Raw genomic sequence first — 18,782 nt, forward strand, 5'->3', positions numbered from 1 at the left:
TAGAGGGCAAACTGAAGGCTTCCGCCTAAAATACAACCAGACTGTGCAAGGGCTGGGAGCGTCTTCAGATCTGGCCAAGGTGTGACTGACAACCTGCAAGATGCCGAATGAGGATATAAACCCTCTCACTTATAAGTCATTTACCTTCCTGAGCAGTCGTGAAATGCTGCTTATTTTACCTGAAAGGTTTGGTATGGATAGCGCCATATATTTTTTATAAACACACACACACACACACACTGTAGGGGAAAAGTCATGCAAACGATCTCAATTCTAGTATCAACGAACTGGAAAAAAAGTCACCTACCCGAAAATGAAGAAAAACAAAACAAAGCACAACACTGTAAAAAGCCCCAGGTAAGCAAAGTTGTAAAAGTGAGCCACACTACCTGCTGAGCATCAGTACATTCAGCTGAGTTCTGAACAACTTTGATCATGGGATTCCAGGCGGGATCTGGAGAATGGAGCCCGTTAAAGAGGGGGCCTCCCGGGCCATCTGCTAGCTGAGGGTGCGAGGGTATCAGAGTGCCACCATACATGGAAATTGGTAGGCCCTGAGGGAACAAGAGAAAGCACTGTTGGTGAAGAAGGCAGTGGTTGCGAAGGATGACCTTAGTACCATGTTTGGCAAGATGACAGAGGCAGTTCACATCCATACGTAACGTTTACCTACTGGCGAATAGCACTGTGAGGAAACGGGTCATCGCTGCACACCTAAGCAGAGTATGGAATACAGCGACTCTTCAGAGCTTGAGATTCAAGTAAGTTTACTCATTTCTTTGAAATTACACCTCACCAGTATGCAGCAGCCTCTGTACAGCACTTTCAGATGACCCCATAAATCCAGACACAGCAGCTGTACAAGGTGATCTCAGTGCTCCCTTCTCTCACCTTTGCAGCATGCAGTAACCTTTGTGCATGCAGGGCTGCAGCCAGGGGCTGTACTTCAGCAAAGCCCGTATACAGCTTCAGCCTACAAGACTCTGAGTTGAAGATTTTCTATAAATTTCTAATGGCCATCTAAAATAGTCTTCCAGTTCAGAAAGACCAAGTTACAGAGCAGCTTTTTGCAATTCTGACATTTCTTTCCCATGTTTGAATGATTGCTGCTCTGCAATTTAGAAGAGTACATGCTACAGCTACTCTGAAACATGCTGTGAGCAGGTCTGCTGTTGAGGACATCATCCTGGACATTCCTCCAGTGGTAGCTGAGCTGACTATGGCTTGGCTACATCTGTCTGCCTCAAGCTACCTTCTAGCGTTAACATACAAGGCACAGATTTACAAGCGGTCCTCTCATCCTGCCGCTTCCTTAAGCAAGGCCTGTAGTATTCACAGGCATGATTTGTACTGAAAGCATTAAGCAAACCTTTAATCAGCCTCAAGAGCTGAGCAAGCCTTATGAAACGTTTCCGAGCGACTGGGCCTCTGAGAAAGGAAACACTGGAGAGCAATGGAGGCATTCAGCTACTAGATAACAGAACATGCGCAATTTACAAATTCTGTTTTTGTCTGAATGCGCCACTAGGCTTGGGCACCTTTTCTAGTCAGTACTGGGATGAAAGGAGGTTCAGGACTACATGCAAGAAGCAATGGTAGAAGAGGCACACACAAACAGTGTAAACAGGCAGAACAGGAGATACAACAAAGTCCTTGGTCATTTTACAGACTAAATCCAACCCTCTGTAACTTACTTTAGAAAAATCCACAAAACTATTTGGCATAGGTTGGTGGAAAATATTTGAGGGAGCCACTATTCCAGAATCATCTCTCTCCATTGGCTGATGCTGAGAAAATGTGCCTGGGTCTGACAGCTGCTGATGCATCGGATGATTTCCCATGACAGGCTGAGACCAACCTGACAAGCCTTCTGGAAAGGAGGAGATTGAAAATGGCTGATTACAATTCACTGAAGATACCCTGGAGTAGAATTCAGCAGCCACACACACCCACAGACGTATCTTAGGGCTCTGCTCTGATCAAGGACAGACCTTCCATATCCTATGCAAAGCAGGAAGATATCTGCAGTTTTTAGGCTAATAACCCATTACAGACAATGCAAACACACAACTCTTATTTGTAGCATCAAGGCCTCTCACAGGGAAGCTGCAGCAGGCAACACTATATAAGGCTGGTTACGTGCACACGCACTTTCTTTCCCTGCAGGTCGCACATTCTCTCATGTACCACAGGAATGCAGAAAAATGTTACACTTATGACAGCGGCAAAAACAGTGAAAGATGAGAGACTGGTGAGGCCAGGGAAGTTTGGCCAGGCACACGCTGTCTACACGTACATTCTTCTTCATCCTCCAGACAAGTGCGGAGATGAGGACTACTAGTAATTCCAAGTTTCAGGTGTCCATAGCAGAACACCTAAGATCCAATAAACCTCCAAGCATTGTCTGTGAGAACATATAAGCTTTCCTTGAAAAAAATTACAGCAATGCTGAAACACCAAGTTAACCAAAGTATGGAGGGCTTCATTGAAAAATATAACAAATGCAGGACTATTAAAGATTTGTCTTTAAAATTACCAATGGAAACGCTTTACACCTCAAACGCTGCAGCTCCTCCTTTCCACAAGAACATCAAAACTAACAGGAAACTCAGTGTAAAACTTCAGCTGTTTCAAAGTCATTGTTTTGAAACTGGGACTGCCTGGAACAAAAATTACCCCATACTATTCAAGAGTCATGAGGAGATCAACGCAAAAATCGTCATCCACAACTACGTCTTTCTGGATGCATTAGTTGTACCATAACTAATACTTTAAAATGTTAATGGAAAGCAAGCTAGAAACTTGGATGGTGGGCAGCTGTCGTTTTAGGCCAGAGGTCAGACTTGGAAATGCACCCCCTTAGAAAAAAGTTGTTTACTTTTTAAATTCTGTATCATTCAGTAGACTTAATATGAAATTTCGGAACTGTTCTCAGGGTTTACAAGTGTACACTGACAGATAACCTAGGTTGGGTGAGAACCACCTACATTAGGAGAGAAAACCACAGTGCTTTCATTGATACCCACTCTCCCGCCACTGACATCAGTTTTCCCTTCATGACAAACTACATGGAAGTTGATTACAGACTGTGGAACTTTATTCCTCCTCCCCAACTTTCTTTTCAAACGTAGTACTTCTGAAAGGCCCTAGAAGTTTGTTTCTGCTACCCTAGGCTGTAAAACAGACTTACCAGATACACTGTTAACTCCAAAGGACCAAATACCGCTATGACCAACTGGAGCTGTGAAGTTGGTTCCTAAGGGTGTAGGAGTGACAGATCCTCCCTGTCGAATTCTAGCAAGCCTTTCTGTCCCAATGGGAGGGGGTACCTTTCGATCTTGATTCGCGTTACCCGTTTTTGGCTGGCCCAAGTTAGAAGGCGCAGAAGCAGCTGAAAGGGGGGAAGATGATCCTGAGGAAACTGATGGAATAGGAGATTCACCTGCTGAAAAGAATATTGCTCTTGCTTAATTACCCACAAAGCACACAAGCTAGAAGGCATAAATGCTACCCATTCTATCCCCCCAATATTATGTCCAAGCAAATGACAAAAAGGTTTTAAAGGCTTTTTTGGCAAGCATTAAGGCTTTCACAAAGATCCTGTTTAGAGTTTATTTTAACTCTAAAATCAACATTATAACACAAATGCTTTCAGCCATCAGAATTACGTGATATTCTCATGACATAGCAGTACATCTAAATTAAAAGAAAGAATAAGAAACATGGAAGAGTTTCAGGAAGAGGTGAAAATATCAGCCAAAATACCATAAATATCTAAACAGCCTGATTTTGGTATCCACCACTTCCAGCAGAAGAGAAATTAGACTGAGTCCCAAAGCCACATGTGTAACATCAGAGCATAAGATCCACCAACTTCAGAAGCATCACTGGCTCTTGTTGGAAAATCCTTGAGCACTCATTTAAATATTTTGGTTCTTAAGCTCAGAGTGGCAATGAAGCTGCATGCAGTGACATGAAAAGCATCTTGACTTCAGATTCTGAATCAAAGACCCATATTTTTTGTAAAGCTACTTCCATGTTCTTCCCATTGCGAGAAAAACCCACTGTTACCTTGGATGATGCTTAAAGATTTTGGAACATTTTAAGTAACATGAAATCATTCCAGAATCCCAATTTGAAAAAAAAAAAAAAAAAAAAGAAAAAAGGCAACTATAGCTTCAAACCATGACACACATGACATTTTCACCTAATATTACACTCACGCTATTTAGAGGGGAGTATTTAGCTTGGTATAATTGCGTCCGCTCCCCCACAGCTTCATGCTCTCTCCTCTCAGAGCCTACAATGACTGGGGTTTTTTCCCCAAATATGCCTTTAGTAATGCTACCAGAAGTAGTGGCATTGTACATGGGAAAACACACAAAATAGTACAGCTTGGGATTTGCACGCCATCCTCGCAGGTGCTAACAGCAATTGGAAAGCATTTTGTGCATCACTGGGTAATTTCCCCTCAAGTTACAAATCTACTAAAGACAATAGCTACGAATTTATAGTTAACTAAGACAGACCCATGAAGTTCCTACATGAATTTGTTGCGCTTGTCCAAGGATGTGGTGAAAAATGCTGTCTGTTAAAGCTGGGAGTCCCAACAGGCGCTGGCCCTTGAAGGTAAACCCGTGCTCCTTGTATGTTTGCTGAAAAGCCTGTCAAAGGACCTGAAGAAGAAGTTGTAGAGCTGTTGGATGGATCTAGAGAGGGTAAGCCTGAAATAAACATAAATTTGATTAAATATCTCTCTTTGGGAACCTGCTTCAAAGCACCAGAGAGAGCTAGTGCTCCAAATATAATTAAAGCATCTCATCACCTTCGGGGGTATCTGCACATGGTAAATTCATTTTATAAGTGCACGATTCTCCCTTTGAAACCGACAGGAGGCATTTATGTACGCTCTCTGTTTTGGCTTGAAGTTTTAACAAAAACAGCCATCCCTTTAGTCACTAGAAAGGGAATTATCTTAGCAGGGAGGGCAAAGGAACAAAGCTGGGAGTGGCAAGGATCTTTGCTTACAAAAAAGCCACGCAAGTCAAACAGGGATACCAGGGCTCTGTGAAAGTCCCAGAGGAATCCGGCACCAGGGAAGCAGTTTGTTGCAGTATGGTTTTTGCCATCCTATAGGTACATTCACATACAGATCGATCAGAGCATGCTGTGTCCAGAGAAACAGGGCTGACTATGCACAGCACAATAGGTGAGAGAGCTGCTTTCTACAGGGATGCATGAGAGGAAGGGAGAGATGGAGGGAAAGTTCAAAGTCCCACAAAAATTATTAGCAAGGGGGAATTACAGGTTTTTTTAATAAGCCAAAGCTTTTAAGTACTTTTCCAAAATGTTGTAAAAGCTCTAATCACACATTATTACCTGAAAGCAGAAACAGGCATGGCCATATGTTCACCTGAGTTTTGGGTTTAGTTTCAAGGGCCTATTACACAAGACTAGTTTCAAAACCATTTAAACATTTCAAAATGACCACAACCAGGACCAGCCGATATTGCTACAGAGCAAGGTTGAAGGTTGTACCTACTTACACCACAGCAGTCTGCCAACAGCAGTGGTGATGGGCAATACTTCAGGTCATAGACTAAAGGTACACCTTTCATCGCCTGGATACTTTCCTGAAGGCCAGGTCTTCTCTCCCCAATATTATCAATCAAAACAACCTGATTTACTGCTTCCAGAAGTACCAGATCCAACCTGCTCACATTGACAGAAATGACTCACTGGATTTGAAGGAGATTTTTCTCACTAGCCCTATCCGAAAGGTTAAAAAAGAGTATTCTCCATTACAGACAAGGAGAAATAAATCACCCCTACCACCAGAACATGGGGAGCTCAGATGAGGGAACCTGAGTGTGGGAGGACAAGCTTTCAGGGTTTGTCACAGCACGAAGTGCAAGACTCCATGGCTATGAGGAGGATGCTAATGTCTGTGCACGGAGGGGACACTCTTGCTAAACCTCCATCCACAAAAGTCAACTCAGAGGTAGTCAAAAGGCCACCATGGTGACCACATATCAAAAACAAGTTTCCAGCTGGCTGACAAATCACCGAAGATCCCAAGCCTCTGCCCCACGCAGCAGGGGTAACAGAGCTGCTGCTGCCCATAGGGACTGCTGGTTTCCTAAACAGAGAACGAGGCAGAGATTGTGACAAAAATATCTCTTCTGCAGAAACAAGATGCCTAGCTGTACTGTTTGAAGGCTTGGTAGGATGGGTACACAGCTTTCAAAGTGCAATGACTGTACAGCCAAGACCATTTTAACACTGCTGTGTATTTTCTATAGGTTGAAGTGTGACAGCCAGAGATGCACAAATTCAGAGTAGTCAGTTTTCAGGTCCTAAAGAACACTTTTTGTCATCTTGCCTTTTATAGAAGTGGATTAAAAAAACCCCAACTTTGATCAATATTAAAAATGGCTTCTATGAACAAGGACTTAGAGAACCCTGATTTCAGTAATGAGCTTCCTAGTTTATGTACTTACCAACAAAATTAGGTTTTGTAATACTAAAACCTTTTGCAATACCATACTCTGCAGTTACTTGGGCCATAAATTCAAACTCTTCGTCATGTTCTGAAAGTGTAATTGAGCTTTCGAGACTGGTGTATCAATCTCACACAAACTCTGCTCAAAATCCAGTTTATCAAAGCCCCCAAGCACTTCTGCAGAAACTGGTTATTGCAAGGGCTACCTCCACCTTTAGAGAAACAGCAACAATGCTTGGTCACTCCACGTAAAACAGGTAGCCCAAATCTACATTTCATGTAGATTCAGTCATGTGCTTCTTCCTAAGCTGGCATATTTCAAGTTTGTGGTACCTTTTAATGCCACGTGAGCAAGGTCTCAAACCCCTTCTTAAAATTCAGAGGAAAGAAGTAACAAATAGACGACTTCTGGTCTTCTCCACAGCTTTCCCAAATGGCTGGGCTAAGTCTGCCCTCAATCTGCAAGCTGCTAGGACAAAAGATCTAAAGATGTGAGACAAAAGGCCATTTCCAGAACAGATCCACAGTCAGTGAGGAGATCTGCACATGTATCTGTGCCTCAAATGAACTGGTGAGTCAGAGAAAACACAAGCTGCAACTCAGCTTACCCATACATAGGAAAAGCAGAGTACCCAAACACCACCCTGAGGTGACAACTTGTTGAGAAAAAGCTGGTTTAGTGCACAAACAAGTTACATTAAATCTCCACCAAATCAGTTTAGAGTTGATCACCAACAGATGTTGATTTGTGAAAAAATTGCCACAGCCCAATTGTGCAAAACAGGCACAAAAGACCAACCTCTTCTCTGTGAGGTGTAGAGTCATAGTCAAGATTCAAGGATTGGTGTCCACCTGCTTTGATGGCCATTACTATGGCCATCTCATCACAGAAAAGCGTACTGAATTGCCAGGCAAGGCCCAGACTGCTCCTTGTTCATCGCACTGCTGTTGGCCAAAGGGTAAGCCAGCAGTGACTGGCCCTTTCCCCCCCTTCTCAAAATCTCATGAAACCTGCCACTGAAGCTTGAGGAAACAGGCAAGGTAGTCCCCAGTTCAATCCACGTCAGAGGCTGAGCAAAAAGGTCTGTTCTCTTGGGAAAAAGCCAGTGAATGAGATGGGTGGACAGACCACAGGAGAACGCTTACATTCCAAGGGAAGGCAGACAGGTCCTCAGCCTACCATCCCCACTCCTTTCCTCACTACCCCATCTTCAAAAAACCCCCTTCTCCCCAAGCTCCCCTAACCCCCACCCCCTCCTGTGTGACAGACAAGTTAGATTCCAAAACAAAGGTGATCAAAAGCAGTATTAAGTAGAAGACATTAAATGAATCAGCTAAGGACCTGACTAACCAGTTACCTCCTGCCAAGCAGAATTTCAGCAGCACATCTACCTATTTGCAGTTTTTTTTCACTTTGCAATGTCCTAATCAAATTCCAGCTCAGAAGTGTGTTCAGTTCACACTTATCTCCTGAAAGTCAGCTGTGTGAGGTCTCCTTAGGAATCTACCTAATTTTCCTAACTCAGCGAAGAAACAGATTTAGACTACCTTTTAAATACATACAGTCATCGAAGGATATATAAAGGACTAAGAATTTTTTCCCAAAGGCAAACAGATGACCCTAGCAGGAGGGAACAGCAAAATTTTTTGCTGCTATGTGAAGTTCCTGTCAGCTGTCTTTGTATACACAGGATGCAATCATCAGAAAAATCAGCAGATCCCACTTGCCATAAGCCTCCTTCCCCAGGGGTTATTCCAGCAACAGCCAACTACTAGTTTAGAGCACTAGAGAGAAAAAGCTAAGCCAACACGAAGTGTTTCTGGAGTCTGCTGACGAGGGTCTGACAATTCTTTTATTAGCAGCCTATGTGACCAGCAAGGTCCAGTTACTTTACCTTCCACAGCTTTAGTTACATCTGGTTTTGCTTACTGCACTGCGACTGGGCGTGGCACAAGAGCTCTAAGTACTTACTTACTTTGCTGAGCTATACAGCTCAAATTAAACTATTCAGAAAACTACAGTCATAGCAAACATCCCATTTTTGTGGTTAAAGGTAATCAGAGAGAAGTGTTTTGGTTTTCAGAAGTCCTGCACGTTTGTAAATCAACGGAGAGGAATGGGAATGCTGAAAATCATCTTTCCTCACCATCACGTCTTCCGAATGCCCCCTTCTCCTTTAGTCTGAAAGTCAACCTACTTGACTTGTCCCAGTCGAGCATTCAAATTCTGAAGTGTTAGTACAAATATCTAACACACACTGTGGGGGTAAAGACAACTTCAAAGCAAGGCTCTCTAGCTACCCAGCTTCAAGGCACCATAGAGCCATTGTGGCAAGAATGAATGGGAGAACAGGGTGGCAACAGACTAGATCTCCTGAGGGTCCCTTCTAGCCAAATGGGTGCAGCCAGTTGCCTGTAACATAGTTTGAGCACTAAGATGATACTAATCCTTTAGGCAGAGCCCACCAAGGTCAGGGAGCTCACTGAGTATTCCTAACTCATTTCAAATAAATGCAGATAAGTTTGAACTGCTATACTTAACAGCAGAAAAACAGTAACTTCTTAATAAAACACACCATGCAGTAGGACACCAATTTCCCAAAGCACAACATAAGCTTATTAAAATCCCAGAGCTACATCCAGAGCCAAAGAGTACAGACAATTTACCCTCAGTGAGTCAAGCTGGAGTCTCAGATAAAATACTGAATAACTACATGCAGTCACTCCTTCAGCTGGAACCTGTCAGGAGTCCTGCTCCGCTGTTTCAGGTTTGGTATCACCTGAACCTATTTTCCACTCCAACCCAAAAGCTAAAATCAGTGCTACTCTGAACTCCAGAAACAGGTGGAAGCATTCCTGTGTCTTACAGAGGATAAGCAATGCAATGTCTGCAATGCTCCCAACACCTAACATTGTACAAAGCTGAAGAAGGGGGGAGGGGGTGGAAGGAAATCATTATCACCATTTTAAAGAACACTTGGAAAAAAACAGGCCATCCTCATTACATTAGTATTCTCTAACTGTCATTTGTAAACTACTTCTCAGTCAGTTTGAGATGATCAAAGCGTAACGGTTGGAGAAAGAATTCTGTCCAGTGCATGATCTTAATGACTTACCTACAGGACTAGTCGAAACCCGTTGGGAAGGTGGCCTGAAACCAGGAGCCTTGGAGTTGTCAGGATGCACGTTTTCCACATGTCCTAGCACAGAGTTATTCAGAAAGGTAGACTGAACAGTGAAAGATGGGTCAGCTGCTGCTCGGGTAGAGAGTGGACAGTCTCCCCATCCTTGGTTAGCTGGCACCTGGTTGCTATCAAAAAGACTACTAAAGTGATTGAAGAGTGTTGCTGGCCCAAAGGTAGGAGGCAATGATTTGTTCGCTGGGTTAATGTGCATCTGAGAACCGTTCATAACGTTCATGGCTGATGAAAGCTGCACTGCAGCAGGTGGACCTTGAGAAGGTGTTAAAGGAACTTGGTTCGTAACAAAAATAGACTGAGGATCTTGATGGAGGTTTGCATTTGGTACCACTGAATAGAAAGAACCTCTGGATTGCATCCTGTGAGTAACTCGAGGTGCTGGTACAGCTACTTGAGGTAAGTTACTGTTGTCCTGATTATCTGCAACAACTGACCTGGGTGATGCTAAGCTTAAAGGAGCAGTTTCTGAGCTGGATGAAAAAGGCATCGACATGGAAGGACTGATCTCCGATATGCTGGTTGGCAGTATTTCATCTTGGACATTATTCAGCGGTGCAGGGCTGCTTGATGGGCGAGTTTCAGCAACTCCTGAGTTGCTGCTAGCTGACACACTGCAACTACTTGCAACCGAAGATGGTGCGCACGCATTTGCAGCGGGCTGGTCTGGTGTTGACACCTTCTCTTTGGGTGCTGAGACAGCTGAGAAAGAGTCCGCTTTAAATGCAGAATGCTGCGTTTGTGGAGCATTAGATGGCAGAAATGCTGTGGGCACTTGCCCATTGTTTGAGGGGGCAGAGGAAGCTGAAGGCAGAGTGCTACAGGTGCTTGTCACAGTTGAGATTGCTGTTGCTGCAGTACTCGTCTTGGGAACGCAGGCAAACAACTGCTTTCTGACCGAAGAGGGAGTCCGATTACTGGTTACACACAGCGGTTGGGTGGAAGCGGCTACAGAAGAGACAGTAATGGGACAACTAGAAGTAGCTAATCCAGGAGACTCAGTCTGCAAAATATTTCCATTCTGACTACCTACACGACTCGAATTATTATGCTTTGGAGAGCTGTTTGTGCTGCCAGGGTTAACTGGTCTCACTGGGAATGGTCCCCAAGTATTCGGTGACGCTGAAAAAGTTCCTCCAAACTGGGCCATAGGTAAGCGAGGATGCCGGATCTGTTGCATAGTTTGGGCAGCCAGCAAGGCAAAATGAGGGTGAGAATAAGCTAGAGGAAGAGACACCGGAAAAGATGAGCGCACATTAGCTGGGACATTCTTGTTTAACTTGTTAGTAGGCTGGAAAGTAGATAGTGTTGATGACTGTGATGTAACGAGGGGCGGTGCTCCAAGAGGAAAGGAGTTCTTGTTGGAAGCGGTCGCAGTGCTGACTCCAGATGAAAAGTTAGCATGGATTGATTTGGTACTCGAAGCAGGTGTTCTTATATGAGTTTTAGGAATCAAGTCTTCCAGTTCCTTGGCAGGATCTTGAATAAGGGCATTGATGAGTTGCACTGCGTATCGCGTTGACTCTGTACCACCCCTACATTAAATACAAACATATTTATTACTTGCAAAAGGAAGCCCCACTTTGTGCAACATTCTGTAGCCTCAATTTTATACTGATCTGCAAGTCTATTGCATGTTTACTCCAATAAGTTATTTCTTGACTTCTGCATATCTTACTGATTATCTTGGAAGAAGCAGATGTTCAGCTCATCTTGGGAGCACTAATATATGTTCTATTCTAGTAACAAGAAGCCAAGTATCTCCCATCTTAAAAAGCAATCAAACATCCTAATAAATGACATTGTAGACCAACTCAAGATTTTAATTTCTAGATACCATACCTTATAGTGATCATTCTCTCTCCGTTCTTATCTTTTTGCTTATCAACGTCAATATGGGCACCAGTGACATCTTGAATTGCTGTGATGTTGCACCCGCCTCTTCCCATTATTCTAGATACGACAGAAGCTGGGACAGATAATTTCTTCGACCTATATGACAAAGATCACAAATCTGTGAAGTGTTTTCAAAACATAAAGGCATACAAAAATCCCTTGCTGTCTGACAGGTGGTTGAAGCAATACTCTTAAGTTTCAGGGCAGCAAGCGTTTTTCTGCTGGTATTTTCTTCACCCTTTGGAGCCCCTCAAACTCCCCAACTCAAAATATTCATCATCCTCAGTACCACATGAGGATTCTCCAGAAGCTTTTATTCCACCACTCTTGCAACACAGAGGTATGTACCTCATGCTCCTTCGGAAGCACTTTTGGATTTTATCTTACCTTGTGTACTTTCACAGTGAGACAAATTCTTAGCTTATCAACCTAAATTTACATAAATAACGATGCTTCCTATATAAAAGCCCATGGCTTAGCTACTTTGATTGTTTATAGCAAGGGTTTATTTATATCAAGAAGGTGGGTTTCCAATGTTCTCCCAGTGATCAGCTCTGTAATACCACTTGCATTCACAAACCTTCTCGTATCCACCTGTCAGACCTCGAGATCTGAAAGTTTATTGGTGACACCACACAATGGTGGATGGCAGACAGCTAAATTGTGCAGATCTGTGATTTAAGGAACTGCTGGAAGCCACTGTGAAGGCAGCACAGATTTTCAGAAGCAGGCTCAAGTCAGGCCACAACACTACAACCCGTGTGTTCGGCAAAATAAGTCCATTTAGGATTTATCTAATTCATATGGTATTGGTGGGTCAGTGCAGGAATACAGTACTAGGAATTCTTTGAACACGAGCTATGCTTGCACCCAGATGCCAGTCAAGGTCTCTCTGGGTCACCACTGTCCCCAGACGTTAAAAGCTAGATCTCTCAAGCTTGCCAGTGATGTAGATTCAAAGGCAATCTGAGGGGATTCAAAGGGGTTTCAGAAACCACTGTGATCACAGTGCAGATGCTTTTGAACACTGTACATATCAGTTCCACCCCCTGAAAAGGCTGCCAGCTTCAACTAGCAATTCTAGTCTTGGAAACTTCTAAGTAACTTCATCCTCAGGAAATTATTTCTCACTTCATAGGATTTAAAGGAAAGCCATTTTATTTTAAACACATCTAAATATATGGAAATGTTCTAGAGCATCACCTCATCTTGCCAGGGTGTTTTTTCTTTCCTCCTCTCCTGCCAGGACAGCACACTACAAGCCACTCCATTCCCAGAAAACAGGTCCTCAGAGCATGCACCCAGCTCACCTCCCAAGGCTGTTTCATGCTTTGGGCTTTCTTCGCCCCTCCACCCCCAAGACTCCTTTCTTAATCTAGACACCCCAGTCACTCCCTCCTCAAACTAGAGCTCCCATCATCACCCAACTTTCAAGATATGCCCAACATTACTCACAGGGCTCCTAACTGTACCTTGTTCTGCTCCACCTCAGCCCACTAGGAACCCTGCGCCACCACCCATGAAGACATTCCTCCTCCAGAAGAACTCACCTATCACCCACTGCCATTTCCCTCCCTACCCGCCAAGCTTGACGATTTTTACCTTGAGAAGTGCCCAAAACAGTACCTTTTTGCTCCCGAACAGCAGCGCCCTCCTCTCTGCAGCTGAAATTGCTCAATTGGTGTTGGCTGCAGAGTATTGCTGGGGGGAGGATCTTTCAAAACTCTGCCTACTTGCCTGTCAAGGGCAGAACAGATGTTTTCATTGGTTACTTCTTTGACAGACATCCCTTCTAGCCAGGGGGTTACTCATGGGGAGAGGGGAGGAGAAGAATCCTTGTTGAGACCAGGATAGACTTGAGGAGAGGAAACCATGCAGCTCCCGGGCACTTCACACACACATCTAAAGGCACCAAATAGCTCTTTGGCAGGATGCATGCTTCAGTCAGTCAGGGCACAGCAAACACCAGGGCAGGACACTTTATGGACATGTTCTTTATGACACAAGGCCTGATTCCTCTGGGATGAGGAAAGGCCGGGTTTTGGATGCCATCTCTAGAACCCTTCTCCAGCAGAATAGCAAACAATACCCAACCAAGCAGTTGAGTTGAGCCTATGAAACTCAAGAGATCTGGAGGGAGAGATGGAGCAGCTCCAAGGTCAATGGTGGGGTCTGTGCACAGCCCTGGAAAAGTGAGCTGCCTGTTTAATGGTTTCATGCCTGCACAACTCACCAAGTGGTGGACAGTCTGCAACCATAGATTTAGCAAGCCCATGTCACAGTGGAGAACCCCATTTGCGAACAAAAGACAGAGACTGAACCAACTCTCCAAGGGTTCAAATGCTTACATTTTCAGATTAAACTGCCTTTTTAACCTTTATTAAGAACAATCTGTGGCTTCCACTAATCTGAATGCATTCAGTCCTCCACACAATTACATACTTTGCACTGAGACTAAAATTCCCTAAAATGAGCATATCTGATCACTATTATTGCAGAACGCAAAAGCAGGAGGGCACTGTAAGTGCACCTTAAGCATCTGACACTTGTGTGTTCATGCTGTATTCCTTTTCGATAAAGTGAACAAAAAAAGGAAAGCCAGATGATCATTTCTAGTTACAAGCAGACGACATCATAAAGGTTACAGAAAAGATACTGGGGTGTTAATGGTCATATAATAAAAATCAGTACATCTTCAGAGGTGATGTTTGCTCTACAGAAAATCTTTAAATCTAGTTGCAACTCTAGCTCTCACTCTAAGGTGACAACATTTCCCTGGAATTAGCAATCAAGGTCATTATCCAAAGTACACTAATTTGACGAGATCATCCACCTCTCCTCTACTAACATCCATCCTGCCTTTAGTTCATGTGCAAGCAGTCATCTGCTGTAGGGGCTTTTCACTGCCATATGCTCCCTCCCCTTTTTATATTATCCCCACATCCCTTACTCCATTGAAGTCACAGGTAAAGAAAACCCTTGTGCCAAATAGAAAGTTCATGTCATACTGACTTTAAGTGAGGAGTTACTACAAATTAAGACTCCAATTTGTTTTCACAGCACTGCAACAGTAAGGAGGGGTAGATTTTTTTATAAATTAATTATACAATTAAATAATTAAAACTTTCTGCACATTCTATATTTGATAATAATTTACAAGCTAAAAAGCTCACAGACAGTTTAAAAACATAGAATTAAAGTCTCTACCTTCGAACCACTTCTTTCCAGCCTTCTTCTCTTTTCTGGCCTCTTTTAGGACTAGTCAAATTCAGCTTTACATTTGGAGAGGCGAGAGGCAGGGAAACAGGCTTGTAAGTAGTCGACAAAGAATTTGAATGTCCTTCACTGTCAAGTCTGGGAATAGAAATGTGCTGATTACAAATCACAGAATAAAATGACAGCATTACAGTACACATTCTGGCAGCTTAAAACTACTAGCATGAACTGTTTTCATTCATATTTTCTATCTGGAACAACTATTGAGTGACTTCATAAGTAGTTTTATACTTTTTAGTCCACAGCCTATACCCTTCCTCCAAGAAGTGGAATGCTAAACTGAATGAAGTAATACCAGAAGCACTATGGACATCAGATTAAAATAGTTTATAACAGCCGGTACACAGCCACTTCGGCATATTCTGATTATGTGTCTAGACTGTGTTCTCATTTGAATAGCTTTGTAAGAAAAGGTACTCTGAAAATAATGTCTCTTTCTTACTAAGTACTGGAAAATCTCTGCTTTTCAGCTCTTCTTGTTACAGATTCCCTGGAAAGTGTTTCTACTCCTCATCCCCAATTTTATCAACGGGTAACTGAGGCACAGATACTTGAGCACATTTATGTATTTAAGTACCAGTGACATCAAATTGGAAGCAGGTGCCCAAATATCACTACCTGTACTAATACAGCCATACCAATAGTCTAGTGATACAAACAACACAAAGTTTGGGTTAGTGAAAAAGAGAAAGAGAGAACAGGCAATCCCTTGTAAGGCTAACTGATCTATGTGGAGGTGAAAAAAAGCAGTACTACAAGCTCACAAGTTCATCTGCAGCACTGAAACACAGGCAGCAGTCTTCACAAGTCATTGAAAAACTAGCCTTATGTAATTTGACCCAGCAAATCCATGGCACAGCTGGAATGTTTACAGAGGATGTCATGTTTCAGCTATCCTGCTAAGCATCACTCCTCGTCTTTACTATAAGCAAGTTTTTATTTATCCATTTTATTCCCCATTCTTTACAGCATTTTATATTCATTGTGCCTTCTTGCAGGCAAACTGTTTGTTTATACTCCACTTTATGCAAACTTCAGACACCTATCCACATTTAAGTAACCAAAGCATACAGATTATAAGAAAAGCAACATTTAGACAATATGCCTTTTAAAATGGCAGCATTTTCTCTCTTCACTTTATTAAGTTCTAGCTCTCTGATAATACACCTGCCCAAGGCATTTAAAAGGTCTATGGAGAACTTTACTTGTCCTGTAAGACTGAGGCAAAAGAGAAGAAGAAAATGTGTATGGAAGGAAAAGAATGAATTTCATTGTGGAATATTAATTCCATGGCAGAGCAGATTTCAAAAGTTTTTTTCTGCTTTGTCTGAAAATGTCTAGCTACATTTTCAGAAAAGCATTACTATGAAGTCTGAGTTTAAGTTTCAATTACAGTAGCCTTGTCATTGGCATGTCTATGACTAAAGAGAAGAGGAATTCAGGAAGAGTAAACATAGAAATAATTTTCAGACAAAGTCTGCCTAGTGCAAGAGCCAAAGAGCACCTGCAGAAGTAAATAAAATATAGTTGCCCCGTTTTGATATATTTATATACTGTCTTGTTTTTCAGGTGTACTTTATTTCACAGAAGCACTGCTTCTTACAAGGAGTTAGAAGCATGCATTTAATTAGTCCTGCTGTAGTGATCCGGCACAGGATTCCAAGGCTTTTGTAGGAAACCTTGGACTAATGGTCCAAGGCAGAAATACTTCATGTCCAGAAAACAAACAATGACAAAGCCTAATTTCTAACATTCCTAAGGGTCATTCTAAAGACACAGACTCCCAGCCACAAGGGCTGACAAATCCACTCATTCTGCACTTAACTTTAATCTACAGAAAAAAAAAGAAAAGAAAAAAGAAAATCCCAACTCTCTTCCCACTCCCAGACAAGTGTCTCAGTCTGGCAACAGCCCTCTCGCTGCCCTTTTTGATCCCATAACGCTCATGTTCTTATTGAAGCTGGGTTCTCAGTCAGCCAGGTATCCTGTAGATCAATGCCTATACCCTCTCCCTGCCCTTAATGCAGGAAAAGAAAAGAAAGAAGAAAACTGTGGAGGATCAGACTCATACTACTTATATGTAAAAATAAGCAAAGACTACAGATTCAAAGGGTATCTAAACTTTTTGATTCAGACCTATGACCTATTCAGAAACTGTTGTTATAAAAGTTATTAGCTCATTCCCTGGCAACTGAATGATCTTCCAAACCGTTCATATGGCCCCTGTACATTCACCAAGTTCTTCTGACTCTCACCTCTGGCTTGACGTGGTTAAATCAAACTGGCCATCAACCTGGCAGGTGAAATGCTCAGAGTCATCAACTTCTTCCCTCCTTAAAACAAAGAGATTGCAATTCAAATGAGTTAATGATGAAACCATAAAACAATCAAAAGGTAAATGAAAACACTTTTGTAAATAGATTATGAGCAAAGCTGTCCCTTCTTTCTTAAATTCCCAACATATTCACTTTAAAATCTATTCTAGTAAAGCTGACAATGCAACCTGGATTGCTTTTACCAGCAATGCTAAAAAACAAAAACAAAACAAAAAAAACCACCCCAAAACAAAAACTTACCTTTACCATTTTAAAGATGTTATGTTCAACGACTTTGACAGTCTTATTTAATAGCTATGCAAATAAAACAAACTTAGTCTCTCAAGACTTTGTGAATGTACCAGCTGGTGTAAAGCTTGAGCTACAGAAAATTTACATTGGCATAGGTAAAACCCTGTGAAACAACAGGGAAGCAATACGGCAGTCTCACCTCGTTGGTGTTTTTGAAGCCGAGGTGCTTGGTTTTTCTTCCTGAGAGGGAATAAGCAATGAGGCATAGCGCCGCTCAGAGGAATTTGTATCCATTGTGAAGTTCAGCTCTTGGCTTTTACCTCCACTGCTACTTTCACTATTGCAATCTGTGCTATCCAAGTTATCTGAATCACTATTCCCACTTGCACCACCACCTCTTGGCTCTCCATTTATTTTATTTTTATCTGCTTTTTGCTGTGCTAGAGATATATGCTGATCTGGCAAAATTATCTGCATATTCTGAGGAGTCTCTTTTGTTTTATTTTTCTTATTTTTTCTATTTGTGCTGGGGGTAGTCACCACATTAGCTCTCTTCTTCCCAAAGGCATTTGTGAAAGTAGTTGACGTTGCAGAAATTCCAATTGTTGTTGTAGTAGTTGCACTAGGAGGCTCTATAGGAACTTCTTGCTCCACTGCAAGAAAAAACAGTTGATATATAATCAAAATCCACAAAATACAGAAATCAGTGTCCTGACTGAAGACACTACAGCTGAAGTTATGGTCCTTGCTAAGCTGTCGAACCGTTTTGTGCAGCATTCAGCTGTAAATCCTCGAAGAGTGAAAGACTTCTGACAACAAACGGGAGGGGGCGAAGTGAACAAAGGAGTTCTGCCAGGAACTCTGACTGCAGAGGGAAGAACCAGGGCAGAAGCTTTGTAACAATGTCACAGTACCAGAGAAGCCAGCTTTCAAACAAATTCCCTTATTTAGAAGGTTAAAAAAGGCACACCCACATGGAAACACCTGTTTCTTTACCTTCATCATCATTTTCTTCTTCATCATCATCTTCTTGTAGTTCCAGAGTTTCTTTAGGCTTGTTTTCTTCATCTTCTTCTTGTTTTCTTTTTTGTTCCTCTTTCTTCTTCTTCCTCTTTTCCTTTCTTTTCTCCCTTTTAGCTGCAAGAGCTAATTTTCTGCTCTCCTCTCTTGACTATGTAGGAGAAAAGGATCCATATTTAAATATTTTCACATAGAATAAATTACACTTATAATTCAGATCTTCCCTAGAAATCGGGGGGGGGGGGGGGGGGGGGGAAGAGAGGATGATGGACTAGAATGACTATCACATATTATGCAGAAACTGGGCAGACCCTTATGGAACGA

The 18,782-nt window shown here is 42.4% G+C and overlaps 1 protein-coding gene across 13 annotated transcripts in view; it reads right to left on the reverse strand.

The window, feature by feature from the left end:
* ANKHD1 (ankyrin repeat and KH domain containing 1) overlaps positions 1–18,782 on the reverse strand; it is a 120,426-nt gene that overhangs the window by 3,975 nt on the left and 97,669 nt on the right. For 4 of the 13 annotated variants that reach the window (XM_075442254.1, XM_075442241.1, XM_075442242.1 and 1 more), the window contains 11 exons: positions 18,435–18,609; positions 17,638–18,091; positions 17,127–17,204; positions 14,803–14,949; positions 13,222–13,332; positions 11,542–11,691; positions 9,619–11,234; positions 4,530–4,724; positions 3,191–3,445; positions 1,695–1,870; positions 390–554 (listed from right to left, as the gene is read on the reverse strand). In XM_075442254.1, the coding sequence (XP_075298369.1) occupies positions 390–554; positions 1,695–1,870; positions 3,191–3,445; positions 4,530–4,724; positions 9,619–11,234; positions 11,542–11,691; positions 13,222–13,332; positions 14,803–14,949; positions 17,127–17,204; positions 17,638–18,091; positions 18,435–18,609 (3,522 nt within the window). The remainder of the gene's footprint in view (positions 1–389; positions 555–1,694; positions 1,871–3,190; positions 3,446–4,529; positions 4,725–9,618; positions 11,235–11,541; positions 11,692–13,221; positions 13,333–14,802; positions 14,950–17,126; positions 17,205–17,637; positions 18,092–18,434; positions 18,610–18,782) is intronic. The other 9 variants (XM_075442247.1, XM_075442251.1, XM_075442246.1 and 6 more) reach the window with 7 other exon arrangements.

Source organism: Opisthocomus hoazin, chromosome 23, assembly GCF_030867145.1.
Source record: "Opisthocomus hoazin isolate bOpiHoa1 chromosome 23, bOpiHoa1.hap1, whole genome shotgun sequence".
Classification (NCBI taxonomy): domain Eukaryota; kingdom Metazoa; phylum Chordata; class Aves; order Opisthocomiformes; family Opisthocomidae; genus Opisthocomus; species Opisthocomus hoazin.